This window comes from Contarinia nasturtii, unplaced genomic scaffold, assembly GCF_009176525.2.
Source record: "Contarinia nasturtii isolate CC-2019 unplaced genomic scaffold, AAFC_CNas_1.1 Cnas_scaffold_533, whole genome shotgun sequence".
NCBI lineage: Eukaryota > Metazoa > Arthropoda > Insecta > Diptera > Cecidomyiidae > Contarinia > Contarinia nasturtii.
In genome coordinates this window covers 1,144,358-1,161,757 of record NW_022197885.1, presented here as the reverse complement: position 1 = coordinate 1,161,757, position 17,400 = coordinate 1,144,358, and the positions used below count along the sequence as shown (strand labels likewise).

Here is a 17,400-nt window from a genome sequence, read left to right as displayed (position 1 = left end):
TCATTGTAACCAGTCAGATGATGAGACAACTGATTCATTCAATATATATGAATGGTGGAATACTCACCGAAAAGATTTTCCTAACATTTTTCAACTGTTTATGAACACAGTTTGTTTGCCTGCGGCTGCGACAAAAGCCGAAAGAACATTTTCAACCACAGGCAATATTATTAACGAAAAAAGATCTCGACTAAAGCCCGATGTAGTGAATGATATTATGTTGTTAAGAAATTCTTTTGATTAGTTTAAATTTTAAGAAAAAATTGTAAAATAAACTATTGTGATGAATAAAGAGAACAAAAAATGCAACAAATCATCTGAAAATAGGAAATTAAACTTGAAAAAGTTTTCTCATTTTCAGGTGATTTGTTGCATTTTTTTTTAAAACGTTCAATTAGTCCTGCAGGACTAAAAGAAACAATAAACATTTTTTCGCTGCTCCATTTTTTCGCTGTTGGGAAGGACTATTGAAAAGAGACATTTTTTTTTTTTCAAGAGAACAGAATCGTATATTTTATTCTTTTTCTTATATAATCTTGAACTGAAAGCGAACGTGTTCGTATTCGTATAAAATCGTGATTTTATCGTGATTCGTGTTCGTTCGCATTCGCAAAGAGAGGTGCCCGTTCGTTCGTGTTCGTTCGTCGAAAAATTTTCCTATTCGTGTTCGTTCGCATTCTCAACGAGAGAGGCGCGTTCGTTCGTGTTCGTTCGTCGAAAGTTTTTCCTATTCGTGTTCGTTCTTATTCGTTAAGAACACGAACGAACACAAACGAACACGAATATGTATGTTCGTACACATCTCTGATTAGATGATGACGAAAAAAATTTTAGGGAGAGAGGTGGGTGATGGTAAAATTCTGTAGGGGGTCCCTGGAAAAATCCATGGTGGTCCCTGACGATGTCAACAGTTTGTAGGAAATGAGGATAAAATCGTTTTTTTGCTCTTCACTTTTTTGGCGAAAATTAAAATTAAATCTTCTAATTATTATTTTTTAATTTAGGTTTGGATACTTATGACTTCATTGTCATGGGAGGAGGAAGTACTTGAAGTGTTGTTGCAAATCGATTGAGTGAAAATGAAAATTGAAGAGTTCTATTACTTGAAGCTGGCGGTGATCCACCGATGGAAACTGAGGTAAAAAATTACTCCAGTAGATTACTTAATACATTTTCAGACGAACATTTTTTTTATTAAGATTTTGGAGCCTTTTTTTAACAACAATGAACTAAATAGTTGAATTCTTCTTAAACGTAGGTGCCATATCTGTATTCAAATGTTTACAGAACGAAAGAGGACTGGAACTATACTATGGAACCGGATGTAGTATATCAGGCGTACGCGAGTGGCACATGCTCACTTATTCAGGGTCGAATGTTGGGCGGCACTTCATCCTTAAACTTAATGGTTTACGCAATGGGAATTGGGCCAAAAGATCTGAAAGAACGATACTGACGATGTAAAAAGTATGCTGCGACTCTTAAAATAAAAATTTCATTGAAATCACCACAAAAATTGAAACCACCAAATCGTATCAAGAAAATGGCGGAGAATTTATTCATACTCCAATAGACGAATGTGATCAACATGAATTCGCATCGAATGACTATTATCACTATTATCTATGCTACATTCGACATTTCACAAGCACCAATTCTCATCCGGTTGAATCATCCAAAATGGGACCAGATTCTGATCCGAATGCTGTTGTCGATCCTCGCTTAAGGGTCCGAAATATTAACAATTTGAGGCAAATGGACGAAGGAATGTAAGTTTGAAGAAAATTCTTTTTTCTTTAATTTATATTAATTAAATATTAATTAATTCATTTCAGAATGCCTCATTCCTTATCAGGAAATACTGTAGCAGCTTGCATTATGATTGGCGAGAAAGGATCAGATATGACAAAGGAAGATCATGGATACAAAAATGCAACAAACAATTAAATTTCAATATAAATTTCGACACATTTAGTATTCATCAATAATGAATAACAGATTGTAAATAAAACAAACAAATGTATTAGACTGTAGATTATCATGTGAATTATTAAAATTGTTTCAATTTTTATTAAATTTCTATTGACTTCAAATAAAAAATCTTTATTTACTGTATTGACTTCAAATGGTAGAATGCTCAATCCAATTTGCAAAATCGCTTAAATCGTCAACATTATAGGTTAAAAATTCGTTGTATTTTATGCAGTGATGGTTTTTTCCTATCTGAATAGCGCTAGCTATTCGCAGCGCCTGTACAGCATTGCTGCTCAGATGCTGAATCGTAGCGGTTGCCGCACGCGCAACACAATTCGTTTGTACCACACAGAGCATATAAGTTCGCGTTCGTTCTCTGTTCGACATGCGTTTGTATACTGACTATGGTATTAGTGTATCATACTCTGTGAGCTCACTGGTTACTTAGACTATATGACAATATGTTGTGTGGTACAAAACGCGTGCGGCAACCGGTTCGATTCAGCATCTGGGCAGCAATGCTGTTCAGACGCTGCGAATAGCTAGCGCTATTCAGATAGGAAAAAACCATCACTGATTTTATTTTAAATTGAAAAATTTGTTTTAAAAAATTGTCAAATTTAGTAATTGTAAAATCTTTGTTTCTCAATTTGTGTAGAAATAAATCAAAAATCACATTGATTAACACTTTTTGGTATACGAAATTGAAAAAAAAAACAAAATAGTTAAAAAGGAGATCTGAAATAAAATTATGTTTATAACTATGGGATGTATCATTTGAAATAATCTAAATAAACTATAAAATACAAAAAAAATGTTGCACTTTTGGCGCTAGCACCTTTTTGCTTTTAATTGAGTACATAAAATCGGTAACTTTTTTGGCAAACCGCATTTCAGAAATCAACCTGAATAAATATGACAGAGCGAATGCATGGAAAAAGGTTCGAATATGGCATATTTTTTCTTGTTGTTTGTTGATTTACACCGGTATGGTTTATATGAGCAGCGGTCGTGTAATAATGGAACATGAAGGTGCGAGCGCTTATGTTTGCTCAATCTTGATGTGTTATCTTATCGCAAGCCGATGGAAGGCGTGATATAGATAAAAGCAATTTGTATTTTCGTTGTTTTGGTGTTTATTGCGCTTTTTTATGTTTTTTCAATTGGAATCCCAAAAACGACAGAAAGAGACAACCCCATCGAATTTCAAGAGCAACAATGAGAACAACACTACACGGATCATAGAAAATACGAACGGTGAACAATCGGATTATTATTTCATATTTCAGAAATATTTCGACTCTCACTATCTGAAAACAACGCGCCATAATCGCATTCACTACCTGCAATTTTTTTCTCCGTTCGTCGTATTGATGAACACAGACAGTTTATAAGAAAACGATCGAGATTTCACTGGAACTTTATTGAACATTAGTCGATGTGACTTACATCTTTCGGTCACTGATCTATTACGTCGAATTTTAATTCTTTATATTACATTATTTTCGATTTCAATACAGTTTCACTTGGAGTAAATTTGTGAACGACATTTTTTGTTAGTTTGTTTGCATTATTTAGTTGAACTATTTCTTATGTCAACCAAAGTGAAAATGGACAAAGTTCCGAATAACACCACCGACACCAGTACATCGAAGGTAAGTTTTTTTTCTATTTTTTATGCTTATTTTCACTCTAATAGTAGATTTTATTATCACAAGAAACTGTACACTTAGCAATAGTATTTAATCTTATTAATTTAATGATCAGTGATCCGATCAAACATTTTTTTTTATTTTAAAACATCAAAAAAAAAACGATATAAAATTTTCACGAGAATCTATGCAACGATCGTGGCCTATGACTGAAACCAAATGGAGTCACGACATCAGTACTACGGCGATACAAGCGAAAATCGTTATCCCGGAAAATGATAATAATAATAAGATAATACATTAAAATGTTTTGTTCCGAACGATAATATTATTTACTATGATAGACGAAAAAAATGCGATTTCTCTCGCTCTGATTGTTATAGCATGCTATGCGGTGTTCCTTTTTCTCGGCGGCACCTTCTTCATCCAGCTATCTACATTTTTATCTTTATCGAAACACAAAAGAATTTATCATTTTTAAACAACTGCATAAACTTCTGATCTCGAATGATCGAAGGACGTCATTTCGTCCAGAATCATTTTGGTCGTTGATCGCTTAGCAACACATTGTGTTTGTAACCAAAAATTTAAAATAGACAAAACTCAATCTGATCATGTTAGTTTATTAAAGTTATTACTGAAATAGACGTTTTATTTTAAAAATTCCAAATATTGACAATACTTGTACGAAAAAAAAAACACGAACTAAAATCAAAGTTTATTTGTTGATTCGTTTATAAATCGATTTCGATAATAATATTAAGATAGTCGAAGATTGCAAAAACATTTATCTTCAACCTCCTACAAACTGCTTGTAGTAGTTTTTTTTTGCGCCATTCACCCACCCAAATAAGAACTACAACTAACCATATTATATATCGACTAAACCGCTGTTTGAACAGACAGCAGACAAAAAAAATCCACACAGAGTTCAGCAAATCTTATCAATTCCACCGATAAATCGTTTTTTAATATCTTCAAAGTACAACAACAAATTTTCGTTTTTTAATCAATTTTAAGGCTCTATCTATGGCGAGATAATCATATACAATTCGCTTCATGATAGGAAATTATTCAAAATAACCACACCGTCGGTATATCCGATATGATATCTGTTCATGCGCTCATAACTGATACAGACCCAGTGCCAACCGATAAATGGCAAACGCAATATTTCGGAATTACCACCACGATATATGCACATTATTTAAAAAAAGAGAAATGATCTAGGTGATGGCATTCGATGTGTCTGTAATAAAAAAAATTATAAGCTGCCACGTTAAAAACAGATAATTCATTTTCATTGGCAGAAGTGAAAGTCATTTGTAAGAACGAAAAACAAAGTGCACATTCAAAGTGTTTCGCTAATTTTTGGATACGTTTCATACCGAAATCATTTGATTTGAATTTGAGTTTGGTGAGGCACATTTAAATGAAGTCATTGTTTGAAGGAAAATCGTGATTCTGGTGTTTGCTTATATGAAAATTGATATGTTAACTTATCATACGAGCGACAACGCACCAAATCACTATCTTCACTTTGATATAGATTTTGTTTGGTGATTATAGAACTGAAATGGTATGAGCACGGCCAAGTTTGTCTTGAAGTCTCTCACCTTTCAGTTGAAATATGATTCGTGCGACGTGTTATGAGAAAAATCTCACCTCCGACAGATTGAAAAATTAAAGAAAAAAAAAGATGTATTAATTCCTTAGTTCAATTATTTATGAATCGAAAAATGCCACATTACTCATTACATGGGTGAAGTGATTTTTTTTAATAAATCATACAAACACGTATGAGTTTGGAGAGAGGCTAAAGTGGGCATGAGACAACTGCGTGTGTACAAAATGAAAGTCCGATGGAAAAATAAGCGAAAACAAAAAAAAATTGTGACAAAAAATTTAATAAATCACTTTTGATGATGATGATGTGTGTGTGTGTGTCTTGTGTAAAGTACTTTTATAAGTGATCAAACATTGAAAATATTTTTGATCACATTTGATGTGATTTTTTCGCTTTTCCGCTGCCAAAATCAAGGTTCTGAATAATATACTCGCTAATCGATATGAGGTGTGCACAAAATATACAAAAAAGTATATTGCAAGATAAAATCATAGGCAGAGCGTTCGGTGTGGAGAGCCATCGTTGAAAATGACAAAATGCGCAAAAAGGTTCTAGCAACGATGATTAATATCCAAGGTAATAACGTCCGGAGACATGAACAAAATACGAACAAAAAAAATGTATAAGTTCGACGATATACACGAGTGTGGAGCCAGGCGACAAGTGCCTTTTTCCAATGCGTATATGTAATATTCTATTTTCATTAGCTGTTTTTACCTTTCGCAGTTATTGTTGTTGTTATTTCAAGTGATTTTAAGTGCTTGTGAACGACATTTATTTTTTTCATACAGAAAAAGAAGAAAAAGGAAAAAAAAATCAAGAGGGAAACAAAATAACGAAAACAACAATGTTTCCAGAGTGAGAGATAGAAGCGTTTTCTTTTTATTTTGTTCCACCTCTTTTTGCGCATATAAGTTTTTTTTTTCGTCGTTGGAGCCCGTTAGTATTTTTCCACATAATTGAGCTTGTGTCATTTGCGCATGGTTATCATTGTTGCAATATAAAATATTAAGAGCGATCACTCGTGCATTGCGCGAGCGTACACCGTAGCTTATCAGCTTTCAGGCACACGGGTAAAATTTATAAATGTCTTAATAAATAATGTGTAACCATTGCACCATACAACGAGCGATCGTATTTACCAACGCCAACAAACGAACAAATAAGATCCAACACCACAACTACGATGAGGATAACAATAGAAAATTGCTCAACGACATTTTATTACTCGGTGAACACTTGTTCAAATAGCAAATGACAAATAGCAAAAGTAATGAATTCCAAAATTAAATAATAAGAATGAAGACAACACAACTGAATCTCTCTCTCAAAATTAATCGCTACGCTTCTTTTTATTACCGATGCTATTTACTTCGAATCAAAATGGCTCTTTTCAAAACTTCAGAGAATCTTGTTTCAAGTTTCGCTCTGAGTCACCAATCAAGTCCCGAAATAGACCTTTTTTGAAATGATTACGTTCAATTGGCAATTTTTTTTTCGGTCAAGGATATTATTCCGTGACGGTTTTGGAGTTGTTTTTTTTTTTCACCAAATTGGATCACCATCGAAATAAAAGCAAGTTCAAAATAAATAATTTCCTATTATAAGTATCAATTAGCTAGCACGCGGTGAATGGTAGGCAATTCATGTGGCTAAAAAATCCATCAATCTTTTGAACAATTTCGATCGCGGGAAAATACTTTTACACCTTTATTTTTCGTTCAATTATCATCAAATGGCAATCATTAGTTGAACGAATTGAACTCAATATGTCGATTTTTGGTCTCGAAAAACGGTTTATTTGGTCGAAAAATAGGGAAAAAAGGCGAGTGTGTACCAACAAAATCGAAAAATATGTACGTAGACACAAAGAGAGAACACAAACACCGTATGTTTGTTGCCTAATGTTAGAATTACGCGCACCATTTTTCGGGTCTGCCGCTGTCTCCGTCTCTCTTTCTCCATTTTTTTTTTGTTGATAAGATAACGAAATGTATATTCGCTTTTTATATGAAAGTAACTCTCCATATGAACAATAATTACGAAGCGTTCATGTTTCATTTTATATATACGACTCTTCGCTAGATTCGATATAAAAAGAGAAAACAGTTTTTGGATGAACGAAAAAAAAACAAGCGTACACAAACAATTTGATGCACCCACCTTTGGATTCATGAAACTACAACAGTGAACCCTGTATACACAGGCGACATTTCGATGACAAAAAAAAATTCCATTCCATACTCCATATTACCAACTTTATGATCACAAAAAAAAAGTTTAATTCTGTGAAAATAAAGCGTTTGCCAAGACTATTAAATTCAGTTTATTTCAAATGCCAATAATGTTGCTCGGTTTTATTTTTCATCGCTTTAATATACATTTTATTGTGTTGTCTGGTTTACACAGTTTAAGTGCTTTGCATTTACAAAAAACTACTTATATGATCAACACACAACATTGAATTGGATCATTAAAAAAATTACTTGGAAACAAATGAATTTAGACAAACAAGCAATGCTGGAGAAGTGATCCATATATTTGACTTCATGAAATTGTACTAATTTAGTCCGCAATGACGATCATAAAATTTGCAAACAAACACAATTAATTTTTCAAATCACTCCAACGGTGAATGGGAGAAGAAAAAAAAATTGGAATTTCACCATCAATTATGGCGTAAATGAAAAGAAAAAATCAGAGCACATTTATATAACATGACAAAAAAACGCCCAAGGTTTGATAAGTATCCATTTTGCTAAATGTGAGTAATAAGCGCAAAAAAGAATGGGAATCATTTGACGTAAAATTGTCATTTAGTTCGTTTAGAAAATGTACATTTTACGTTATGTAATTCTTCGTATTTTCATTTGAAAATCGCGTCGATTCCGTTGAAGCTTTGAACTTCATTTCCGGTACCGAAAAACTAGCGTTCTCTTTGCCGATGTCGTGTTTCTAGTTCATCGATCATTAGTCATGAGCAAAGACGGAATTGTATGGTGTGTCCGGATATTGTGACGAAGGCGGTGTGTATCGCTCTTGGTGAACTAAAGATGCACAAGCGCGCACATTACGTGTAAGCAAACGGAACATGAAAAATAAAACAAATAGAAAAAAAGCCCCGTCTTTTATTTTTACGTCACACTAGCCGATGACTTTCGTCTACCAAATTTGAACGCTCCAAATAACTGCTCCAAAACGTAAATACATATATTCATTTGTAATGTAAGGCACACCTTGCCCACAATGGTTCTTCTTTTTCGTGCCGCTTTGCAATTCAACTTGGAAGAAGACACAGAATGAATATCGAGGTGCATAGAACCAACGACGACGACCACGAAAAAAAATTGTAATGAGTAAATATTTGTAATGAGCACATAAAACGACTAAAATGAACCGCGTGTTAGACAAATCGAGCGGAAGAATCACTGTTATTCAACGTTACAGCAACAGTTTTAGAGCGAAAGCAAGAAAGAAAAACACACGGCAAAGAAAAGTCAACACAAATTGATGACATCCCAGAGCGAGAGCGAGAGACTCGATTGAGTAAACTGTGAGCGTGATCTTTTGTTTGGTTTCGCGTCTACATACGGCTTTTCGTATGACGAATTTTACGATATATGACTTATTATTGCACCAAATGACAATTCTTCCATTTACAAACTCAAAAACTTGACGAATCCTCCGAGATTCAAATAGTTTATTTCTTGATTTCAATCTGTTAAGAACGCTTTATTGTTCATTGTTTTTTTTTCTTACAAAAGATAAGACGTTGTATAAGTTTTGTTTTGCATTTGATAGTTTCATTTTATGCGCTCATTTTTCTGAATCAAAATTTTTCCAATCGATTTTTAAGTTTAAAAAAATTGGTGTTTTGAAAAACTGTTTCGAAAGATTAGACATTTTGAAGAGCATACTCAAATAATTTGATGAGGATCATATTTGGACAAAAATAGAAAAATAGACACACACATATTTTACAGAGCCAACGCATTAATTCGATCCATTTTTCGTATCAACCGTGTGACAACACAATGAAAATTGATTGAAGTGCAAAATATATCGTTTCATCGAACTGGATGGATTTTTATATAAGTGATCGACATGATATGAATTTATTGGTTTTGTGTTGTTTTTTTTTCGTCTGAAAAAAACTTTTTATTTGTAACGATAAGATAACACAAAGTATTGATTGATTTGTAACCAACAAACTGATGGTCTTTCGTCAACCATTTTAACGTTCAAGGGTTGTGTCGATGAAATCGTTTTTATTTTGTGCAAGGAAGTTTGATTGATCAATACCTTTTCGCTGTGTATGCGATCGAACGATAAAGTGCTTTTTTTATAAACCAATTTATGATTCAAATCAATTGTGCTAGAGAAAAAACAAACTTCAATGAAAACCTTGGAAATTTAATTGAAAGAAAGTGACAAACAATAACTGTGTTTAAGCCGTATAATCTGAAAAATGAGTTCAAATATTCAACACGATTGTAATAATCAACAGGTATCATTTTGATTTAACAACAAATTTGGTATTTTTTTTAAATAAAAGTTTCAATTTTCCCTAATGTAATCGGGACACAACTTGTGCCGTCTAATTTTTAGACAAAAACTGTGAAAATTATATTTTTGTTTCATTTTACGTTTGAATTTAATATATTTTTGATGTTCGATTGTGATTGGAAGATAGCATTATGCATGAAAATTGAGGAATTTAAAAAAAGAAATGCCCAGAAAGAGAAGAAATAAAAAGAAAATGTTGCAAGAAGAATAAAAAAGGGTCGTCGTCGGCATAAAAAGCACGCGCTTCCACAAAACATATTTATGCACTTTGCATTTTAGTGGCAGCGATTATTTGTGCGTTTCTGCTTTGATTTTTTGTTGTTTCTTTCACGAATATGTGCCTAAGTAATCCATAAATAACTAATAAAAATGTTTAAGACAATGGCATGGCCCCGAAAAAAGTTCAGCCGATTTGAATTCGTATGAAGATGGAATAAAGATCATCGAAATGTATGCATTCCTTTGGTTTGTCGTTTGCAGCAGAGACACGCGCGCTCACCAAAGTTAAAAGTGGGAATAAAAGACATTTTGAAAAATGGATTCGTCAAGCGGACCAAGAAACCACAACGACCAACACATTTTAAGCACTTAAAATAAAATTTGAACGAATGAAAATAAAATAAAGTGAAATACAAATTGAGAGTATTAATTTGTATAAAAAAAAACCATGAAAAGTGCCATCCACAACCAATAAATTATTTTTAGAATGCAAATTTTTGGACAAAACACACCACCGAAATATAAACGCTGTTTAATGCTTGACATTTTAAAGCATGAGATCAATGACTGTGGCGACTGAAGTGTCATTTATTTCTTAAGCGAGGAGTTTTTTCTTTCATTTAAAAATTCAAGTCGAAATGAAATCGAAAATGATATCGATTTGATTCATATTCTATGTCCAAAAAAAAGGTTTTTCTAAAATTATTTATATGAAAAGGGTGAAATTTCAATTAATGGTAATTCATTTTTTTTTGTCACCATATGTTACGAACAATCAGCGTGAATTTGAATATTTTAACCATTGAATCTTAATGCATTTTATGCGATCTTTGTTGCTTTGTTGGAAAGTTAGAAATTAATATCCTTTCTTTCAAGCGAATCGTTCATTGTCATAATTGTTGACTTCGGTTCTCTTCAGTTTTATCATTATGTTCGATGTGCATTTCTAACGGAGCGACACGTTCTCCTATCGCCTCTGTACTCAACCCGTATTTTATGCTCTAATGCTGCGGAAAATAAAAAAAGCAGCAAATAGCTCACGTTTACCTGGTGGTGATAATTGTAAAAGCCGGGTTTTTTGTTGTTCTTATTCGCTTATGGCCAATTTATATATATGTGAATTCGGACATTGTTGTTGATGTCGTCATTTGCTTGCTTGTTTGTTTGTGCATTTGTATCACTTTATTTGCGTTTGCATGCTCTACGTTTCGTTAGCAAACACCAATGTAGGTCTTTTTTCTTTGCCTCTCCTCATTTTGGTTGAGTAATTTTCAAGTTTGTTTTGTTTTATTATTTCCGTTGGATTTCTCTCCACAATTTTTTTTTTTTAATTCTTACCTGTGCATTTTATTTGATCTCCGAAAATGCATTTTGGTATCTTGCAGAATCTTAAATTTTTCGCTTTTTCGTGATGACATTTATTCATTTTGGTGAGCAGAAAATGGCATTCTATTTTCTGATGCGAATCATTAAACGATTTCCGTCAATCCGAAAAAGAGGCGAAGAAAGCCATCAGCATAATAAACATGGATATGAAGTGGTTTGGCACGCGCTCAAATGCTTGTTATTGTCGCTTGATTTAACATCGTTTATATACAAAAAACAGCAACGACAAGCATCCAAATGCATGTGTGTTCTTATCCATACGAGAGCGCAAAGCATATGTCTTTGGATTTCGTTTTCGACGAGAAAATTGAGATCGATTTCACGATAAGATTAACACAAACACACATGCCGATGAATATGTGACACTGGCCAAGCTTGAGATGAATCAGCAACGTATAATGTAAAAAGTCACACTTTAGATTGTAATCGATCCCATAACAAGTCATCAGTTTCACATATGCTTCTTGGTTTCTGTGCTTGAATTCATCAAAATGTCTTTTAAATCCAATTTATACATTGATTTCAATGTGGAACGGTGACATTTCACACGTCAAAAGAAATGTCTTTATTTACAATTCATATAGACCGGCTAAAGTTTATTTTCAGTTAAATTTACACTTTCACTCGAAATCCGATCGGACAGAATATCCGGATAAACAAAAGAGTGTATCCGCTCATCCGTAAAATTTCAAAGAAGTTCAAGACATCATAATAAACAAAAAGATGAAGCATTTTTTTTATTGTCTTTCGCTTTTGTTTTAAAATCGGCTAATAGAAGTGTTAACCTGTCACTTTGATGTAAGTAAAATGACAATCGTCCGATGTTTGTACCTTGGCGAGAAAGAAAAAACACTCGGAATAGTCACCATGGGCAAACATATATTCTGTCCATTTTTTGTTTACTTTATTTCGAATATGTATACTTCTATATGTAAACGGCTGCTCTAACTCACATTTACTTTGACGTAAGACGTCACTTATCGTAATGAATATCTTCGATGTTTTGATGATTCACCGTTTGGGAAAAAAATATTAAGTTGAACGAAAAAAAATAAGGACTGATTTATTCGTAGATTAATTTAACTTGATGATATGCCACACATCGTTTTGGTCGTTGGTCTTATCAATCATGTACCTGCTTAAGCAAACAAAAGACGGTGGATCTGATATGAAAATTCGTTTCGAAAGTAAAAAAAAAACACACGATGTTTTCATAAACAGTATGATCACAAATCATAAAGCGTAATCATAAAATGATAAAATAAATCAGATATGTTACGTTTTTTTTCCACTTTGCATCTACTCGGTGCCATTTCAATGCAAACGACGAAAAAAAAGAATCTACTATAAAAAATGTATCTTCATGTTTTAATCACAAAATGAGTACATGCGCATTTCTAGATTACCTCATGCCAGCGCACATTTGATGTGAGTGAAAGAGGAGGCGTTTATGGCAACGTGACCATTTCGTTGTTGTCAAAATAAGTGGTCATAATGGTGAACGAACAGAAAAAATATACACATCATAATATCGGAATGAGTGTGGTTTTCTCTTACACGCAGCAGTTAGCGCGCCCCGGGTTTATCTTTTTTATCATATCACGCTGTGAGCGATATCATTGCGATGAAATTTAATCGGTTGTTAAGACAACCAAACATTTTGATGTGATGTCCAATATCGCCAAACATGATAAATCTCTGTATGTGCTTTATCGCCGGCACGGAAATCGATATCAAATCGTGTGCTACCGAATTAATTACAATCACCTTTATTGTATATACATTTTTTTTGCTGGCGCCAATTACCGTAATACACGTTAAATCTCAATAAATTCAAATTATTTGAAATTTTCGATTTAAAAAAAATGAATGATTTTTCCAATTATTTTCTTGAAAAAACTAAATGATAATGTTTTGAGATTTGATCGGTAAAAGAGTCGCTTTAAATTGTCCACATTCCATAGTGTCGCACCAACCAGTTTGATCACATTTTTCGTTGGCAATGCCCATTCGGACTTCCATCAAAGAGCCGATATTGCTAAAACACTTCTGATCGAACTAATTCAAATGGCTAACAAAAAAAAAAGACCGAAACATCGAAAAAAGCATGAAAACATTTCCAATTCCAAAATGTACATAAAAATTAGTTCGATCGTCTGTTTTACTTTAAATTAGTTTTATTTATATTTATTTTGATCAGATCGTTGTGTTTTTTTTCTCCTCTCTATCTCTTTCTCCATTGCCGACCGTTGTTTTTTTATTGGAATTTACTCGTTTTCATATGCAAAACGATCGGTACGCTACGTAGAGAATACTTCGACTTTAACATATCTTAAAATGAATTTATGCAAATAAACAATCAATCGATTGCGCGGCTTCTTTGAGATGCGCGATTTTGTTGTGTTTTATTTTTTTTGTTCTTTTTTCTCTCATTTGATTCGTTTACGCTTCTCTCGCATTTCGACCCTCTTGTTTCGACGTGATTTTATCAATAATTATTTATTATTATTTAAAATAAAACACCAAATCAATAATGATAAAAGACGATGAACGAAAATGGAATGCAAAAACTGTAATAAATATTAACATTTTCGGTGATTTAATTTTGTTATTTTATCGAATCACGACAGGTGACCGACACCGATGACGCTGATAAAAAGAAGATCAAAATCGAAGAACCGTCGGATGACATTACCACGCAATCAAATCAACAAACAACCGTGCATGAATCACCACAAAATCAACATTCAAATCAACCGCAAGCATTAATTACCACGGAAAATGCACACAACGCCACACTATCCAGTACGGATACGGTAGCATCGACATCATTACCAACCACGGTCATTACAACGCAACGCCATCGCATGATTACAACCACCGGACAGATTCGGTAAAGATTTTGGTTTCTACATTTTTAAAAAGTCTCATTTACACGAATGTTTAAGAATGTTTTGCTAAAAAATTATTAATAATAATTTATCCTGCAGCGAAATTGATGACATCAATGAAATTGAGCCACAGAAAGAGTATGTGCAACGGTATCAATTGGTTCCAGTGACTGAACCATCATACAATCAACAAATCTACGAACAGCACGGAGCTCGAGGAAGAACGATCAGCGATAGTCCAGAATCGGCCAATATTGCAATACCAAATAATGGTACCATTTATGTGGCGTCACAGCATCCAAATGCTTCAGACAATTTGAATGGCATTCGATATGCGACCGGACCTGATTTACGCTTCGAAGATGAATATGGCCAACGATATGAATATGGTCAACCGCCGCATGCTCATAATTCACACTCGGCCGCTGGTGAGGACATCAAAATCGAATTAATTCGAAACCAACATGCGCTTCATGGAAAGGTTAGCATATTTCTTCGAAAGATTAACGAAAACAAAAAAAAAATGACATGAGTTTGTTTAAAATATTAAGTAAACAAAATGATTAATAACCAATTTAAAAGCCATAAAATCTTCACACTTATGCGCTAACCAATCTTATCTACAATGTACATTCAACACACACACACTCATAATGTTTTTATTTATTTATTATGATTGCGTATAATGTGTGACTGAATAGATTCATGTCGAAGATGCACATCAACCACCACCACCACAATCCGATACCAAAATTCAGTATACGAATTTAGATGTGTCACCGCAAAACTACTACAGCATTGCCGATGGTTATCCAAGCGGAAGTGGTTTTACTTATATTTCAACGACATCGAATAAAGATTACATTTATCCAGGCAGTCCGAATACAGTGCTCTATAAAGGTAGTTTATTTTTCTATTTGTTTTTCATTTTCCATAATATTATTGAATAATAAATGGAATCAAATGCATCTCAAACAGGCGATCCATCGCTTGCATCAGCGTTCAATAGTCGCTACAATGGAGCGTTGTCACAACATCAAGGTATTATTTACGATTCAAATTCGATTCAACAATCCGGATCGCCCGTATCACAAGTGTATACTGGTTCATGCAAACCAGAATCAGGCTACTGGCACCAAACTGCTGAATACAATGTGAACGCAGTGAGTTTAATGCACGGCAATTAAATTTTTTGTTCCATTTATTTTTATATCTCAATTGCGCTAAAATTAGCGTCCATCATTTCAGGCTCCATTTGGTCAAACAATTGTTTTAGATAATGGAAATGATTATGTTGCAAATGGTGCATCGTGGCAATTACAATCGGATGGTGCATTTGATCAGCCATTGATTGCATCGGGAGCACCAGAGTGTATTAATTGTTCAACATCACAATCAATTCATTGGAGACGTGTCGATGGTCATCCGTTGTGTCATCAATGCCATTATATTCGTCAATCCAGACCGAAAATGGCAAAAAATAAGGCACCAGTCGTAAGTTTTACGCTTGACTTTTAAAATCTTGTTTTGTTGTGTTTTTTTTTCTCATTTTATTATTCCCGAGAAATAGTGAAACAATAAAAAGAGAACATTTCGGAATTAATTTGATCCAAAAACAACAGCAATTTTTTGCTTATAAAAACAAATTGATTTTAATTTATTTCTAACAGACACAGGCCAACAGAAGGTCAGGTGTTATTTGTGCAAATTGTAAAACATCAACCACGACTCTATGGAGACGAAATAATCATGGTGAGCCTGTATGCAATGCATGCGGATTGTATTACAAATTGCATAACGTCAATCGACCGCAAAGCATGAAAAAAGATGGCATTCAAACGAGAAAACGCAAACCAAAATATTCATTGCAAGCAAAACAAAAATCGTCACCGATTAACGGTAAGGGCATTAAGTTTGTCTATTTTCGAGTTAAATTTTAATAAAAAATGTTCCATTTTTTTTTATTTAGACAAAATGCTACCGGCATTGTTTCCGTCTCAAATTCACATTCAGCCCGACATGAAAATTCCAATTTTGCAAGCACATCAACCATCACAAAATCAATTATTGGCTCACACCCAAAATCAATCACCACAGTCACAACATCCGCATGAGGTGCACATTAATGGGCCAACAGCACAAGGTCCAGAGCATTATATCAGCGTCGCACCAACACACCCAACACATTTGCCGCACGTGAGCAATTTGAGTCGCCACATTAATGCCAGGTATTTTTATAGTTGCATTTCTATTTCGATGTTTTTTTTTCTAATTTTGCATGCAAATTGATAACATTTATATTCTCAATTAAATTAATAGTGTCGCATCGATAGACGCTGGACAACATGCCACAAATACAAAACTAACAAGCGTCATTACTTGCACCGGTGCACCTCCCGATTCGATCGAACAATAAAACATCGATTTTTCAAACGAAGTACGACGCACGAATCAAACCGACTATAAAACGACATCGTAAATACTTAATTTAGTTCGATTTGTTTGTGTTTTTGAAGTGCCAGGTTTTTTTTACTACCAAAAACTAATTTTAAAAGCATCTTTTAGCTTATTATATTGAACAGTTTGATGAATATTTTATTTTACGTGAATAGTTTTCCGCATGATGATTTGTATCGAATAGGTTTTTAGCTTGAAATTGAACAATAAATAAGGACTTAATCATAAGATATTAAAATGTCGTAAAACTTTTAATTCATCATAAAAATGCGGTGAAAATATTTTTTGATAAATTTACGTAGACTCTAGCCATTGAAACAAATTGATTGTGTCAATGATTTTTAGCGCATCTATTGGAACTGGTTTTTAATGATTTTTTTAAAGATGAAATTCAAGTCAATTTTTATTCCAAACATTGACATTAAAATGAAACACGGAAAAAATGGAAGCCATAAATGCAGGAGCAAACTTGATATGTTTCTGGAAATAAGAGAGAGAAACCTCGCAAATGTAATAAAAAATAGTTTTTTCTTTGTTTTTTTTTTTATTAAATTAGAAATTTTTATTGTTATAAAATTAGTAACCAAAGTTAAGGTTAAAGAAATAAAATATTTTCAAAGACATCGAA

The 17,400-nt window shown here is 33.4% G+C and overlaps 1 protein-coding gene across 3 annotated transcripts; it reads left to right on the top strand.

Annotated features, from left to right (window-relative positions):
• Positions 1-3,293: 3,293 nt before the first annotated feature.
• Positions 3,294-17,400, top strand: LOC116339635. Of its 3 annotated transcripts, none has more exons than XM_031765636.1 (9): positions 3,294-3,629; positions 14,055-14,317; positions 14,415-14,796; positions 15,017-15,215; positions 15,294-15,478; positions 15,564-15,809; positions 15,986-16,214; positions 16,285-16,543; positions 16,635-17,400. In XM_031765636.1, the coding sequence occupies exons 1-9, from the start codon at positions 3,567-3,569 to the stop codon at positions 16,729-16,731; spliced, it is 1,923 nt and encodes a 640-aa protein (XP_031621496.1). In that variant the 5' UTR covers positions 3,294-3,566; the 3' UTR covers positions 16,732-17,400. The 3 variants fall into 3 exon arrangements, with proteins under 3 accessions (XP_031621496.1, XP_031621495.1, XP_031621497.1); XM_031765635.1 differs by having other exon boundaries at positions 15,549-15,809; XM_031765637.1 differs by lacking the exon at positions 3,294-3,629 and adding an exon at positions 9,509-9,760 and having other exon boundaries at positions 15,549-15,809.

Coding starts and splice junctions, on each gene's coding strand:
- LOC116339635 (XM_031765635.1), top strand. CDS start 3,567: ATGTCAACCAAAGTGAAAATGGACAAAGTTCCGAATAACACCACCGAC. Junction 16,215..16,284: donor AAAATCGTCACCGATTAACG/GTAAGGGCATTA, acceptor TTTTTTATTTAG/ACAAAATGCTACCGGCATTG. Junction 16,544..16,634: donor AGTCGCCACATTAATGCCAG/GTATTTTTATAG, acceptor TTAAATTAATAG/TGTCGCATCGATAGACGCTG.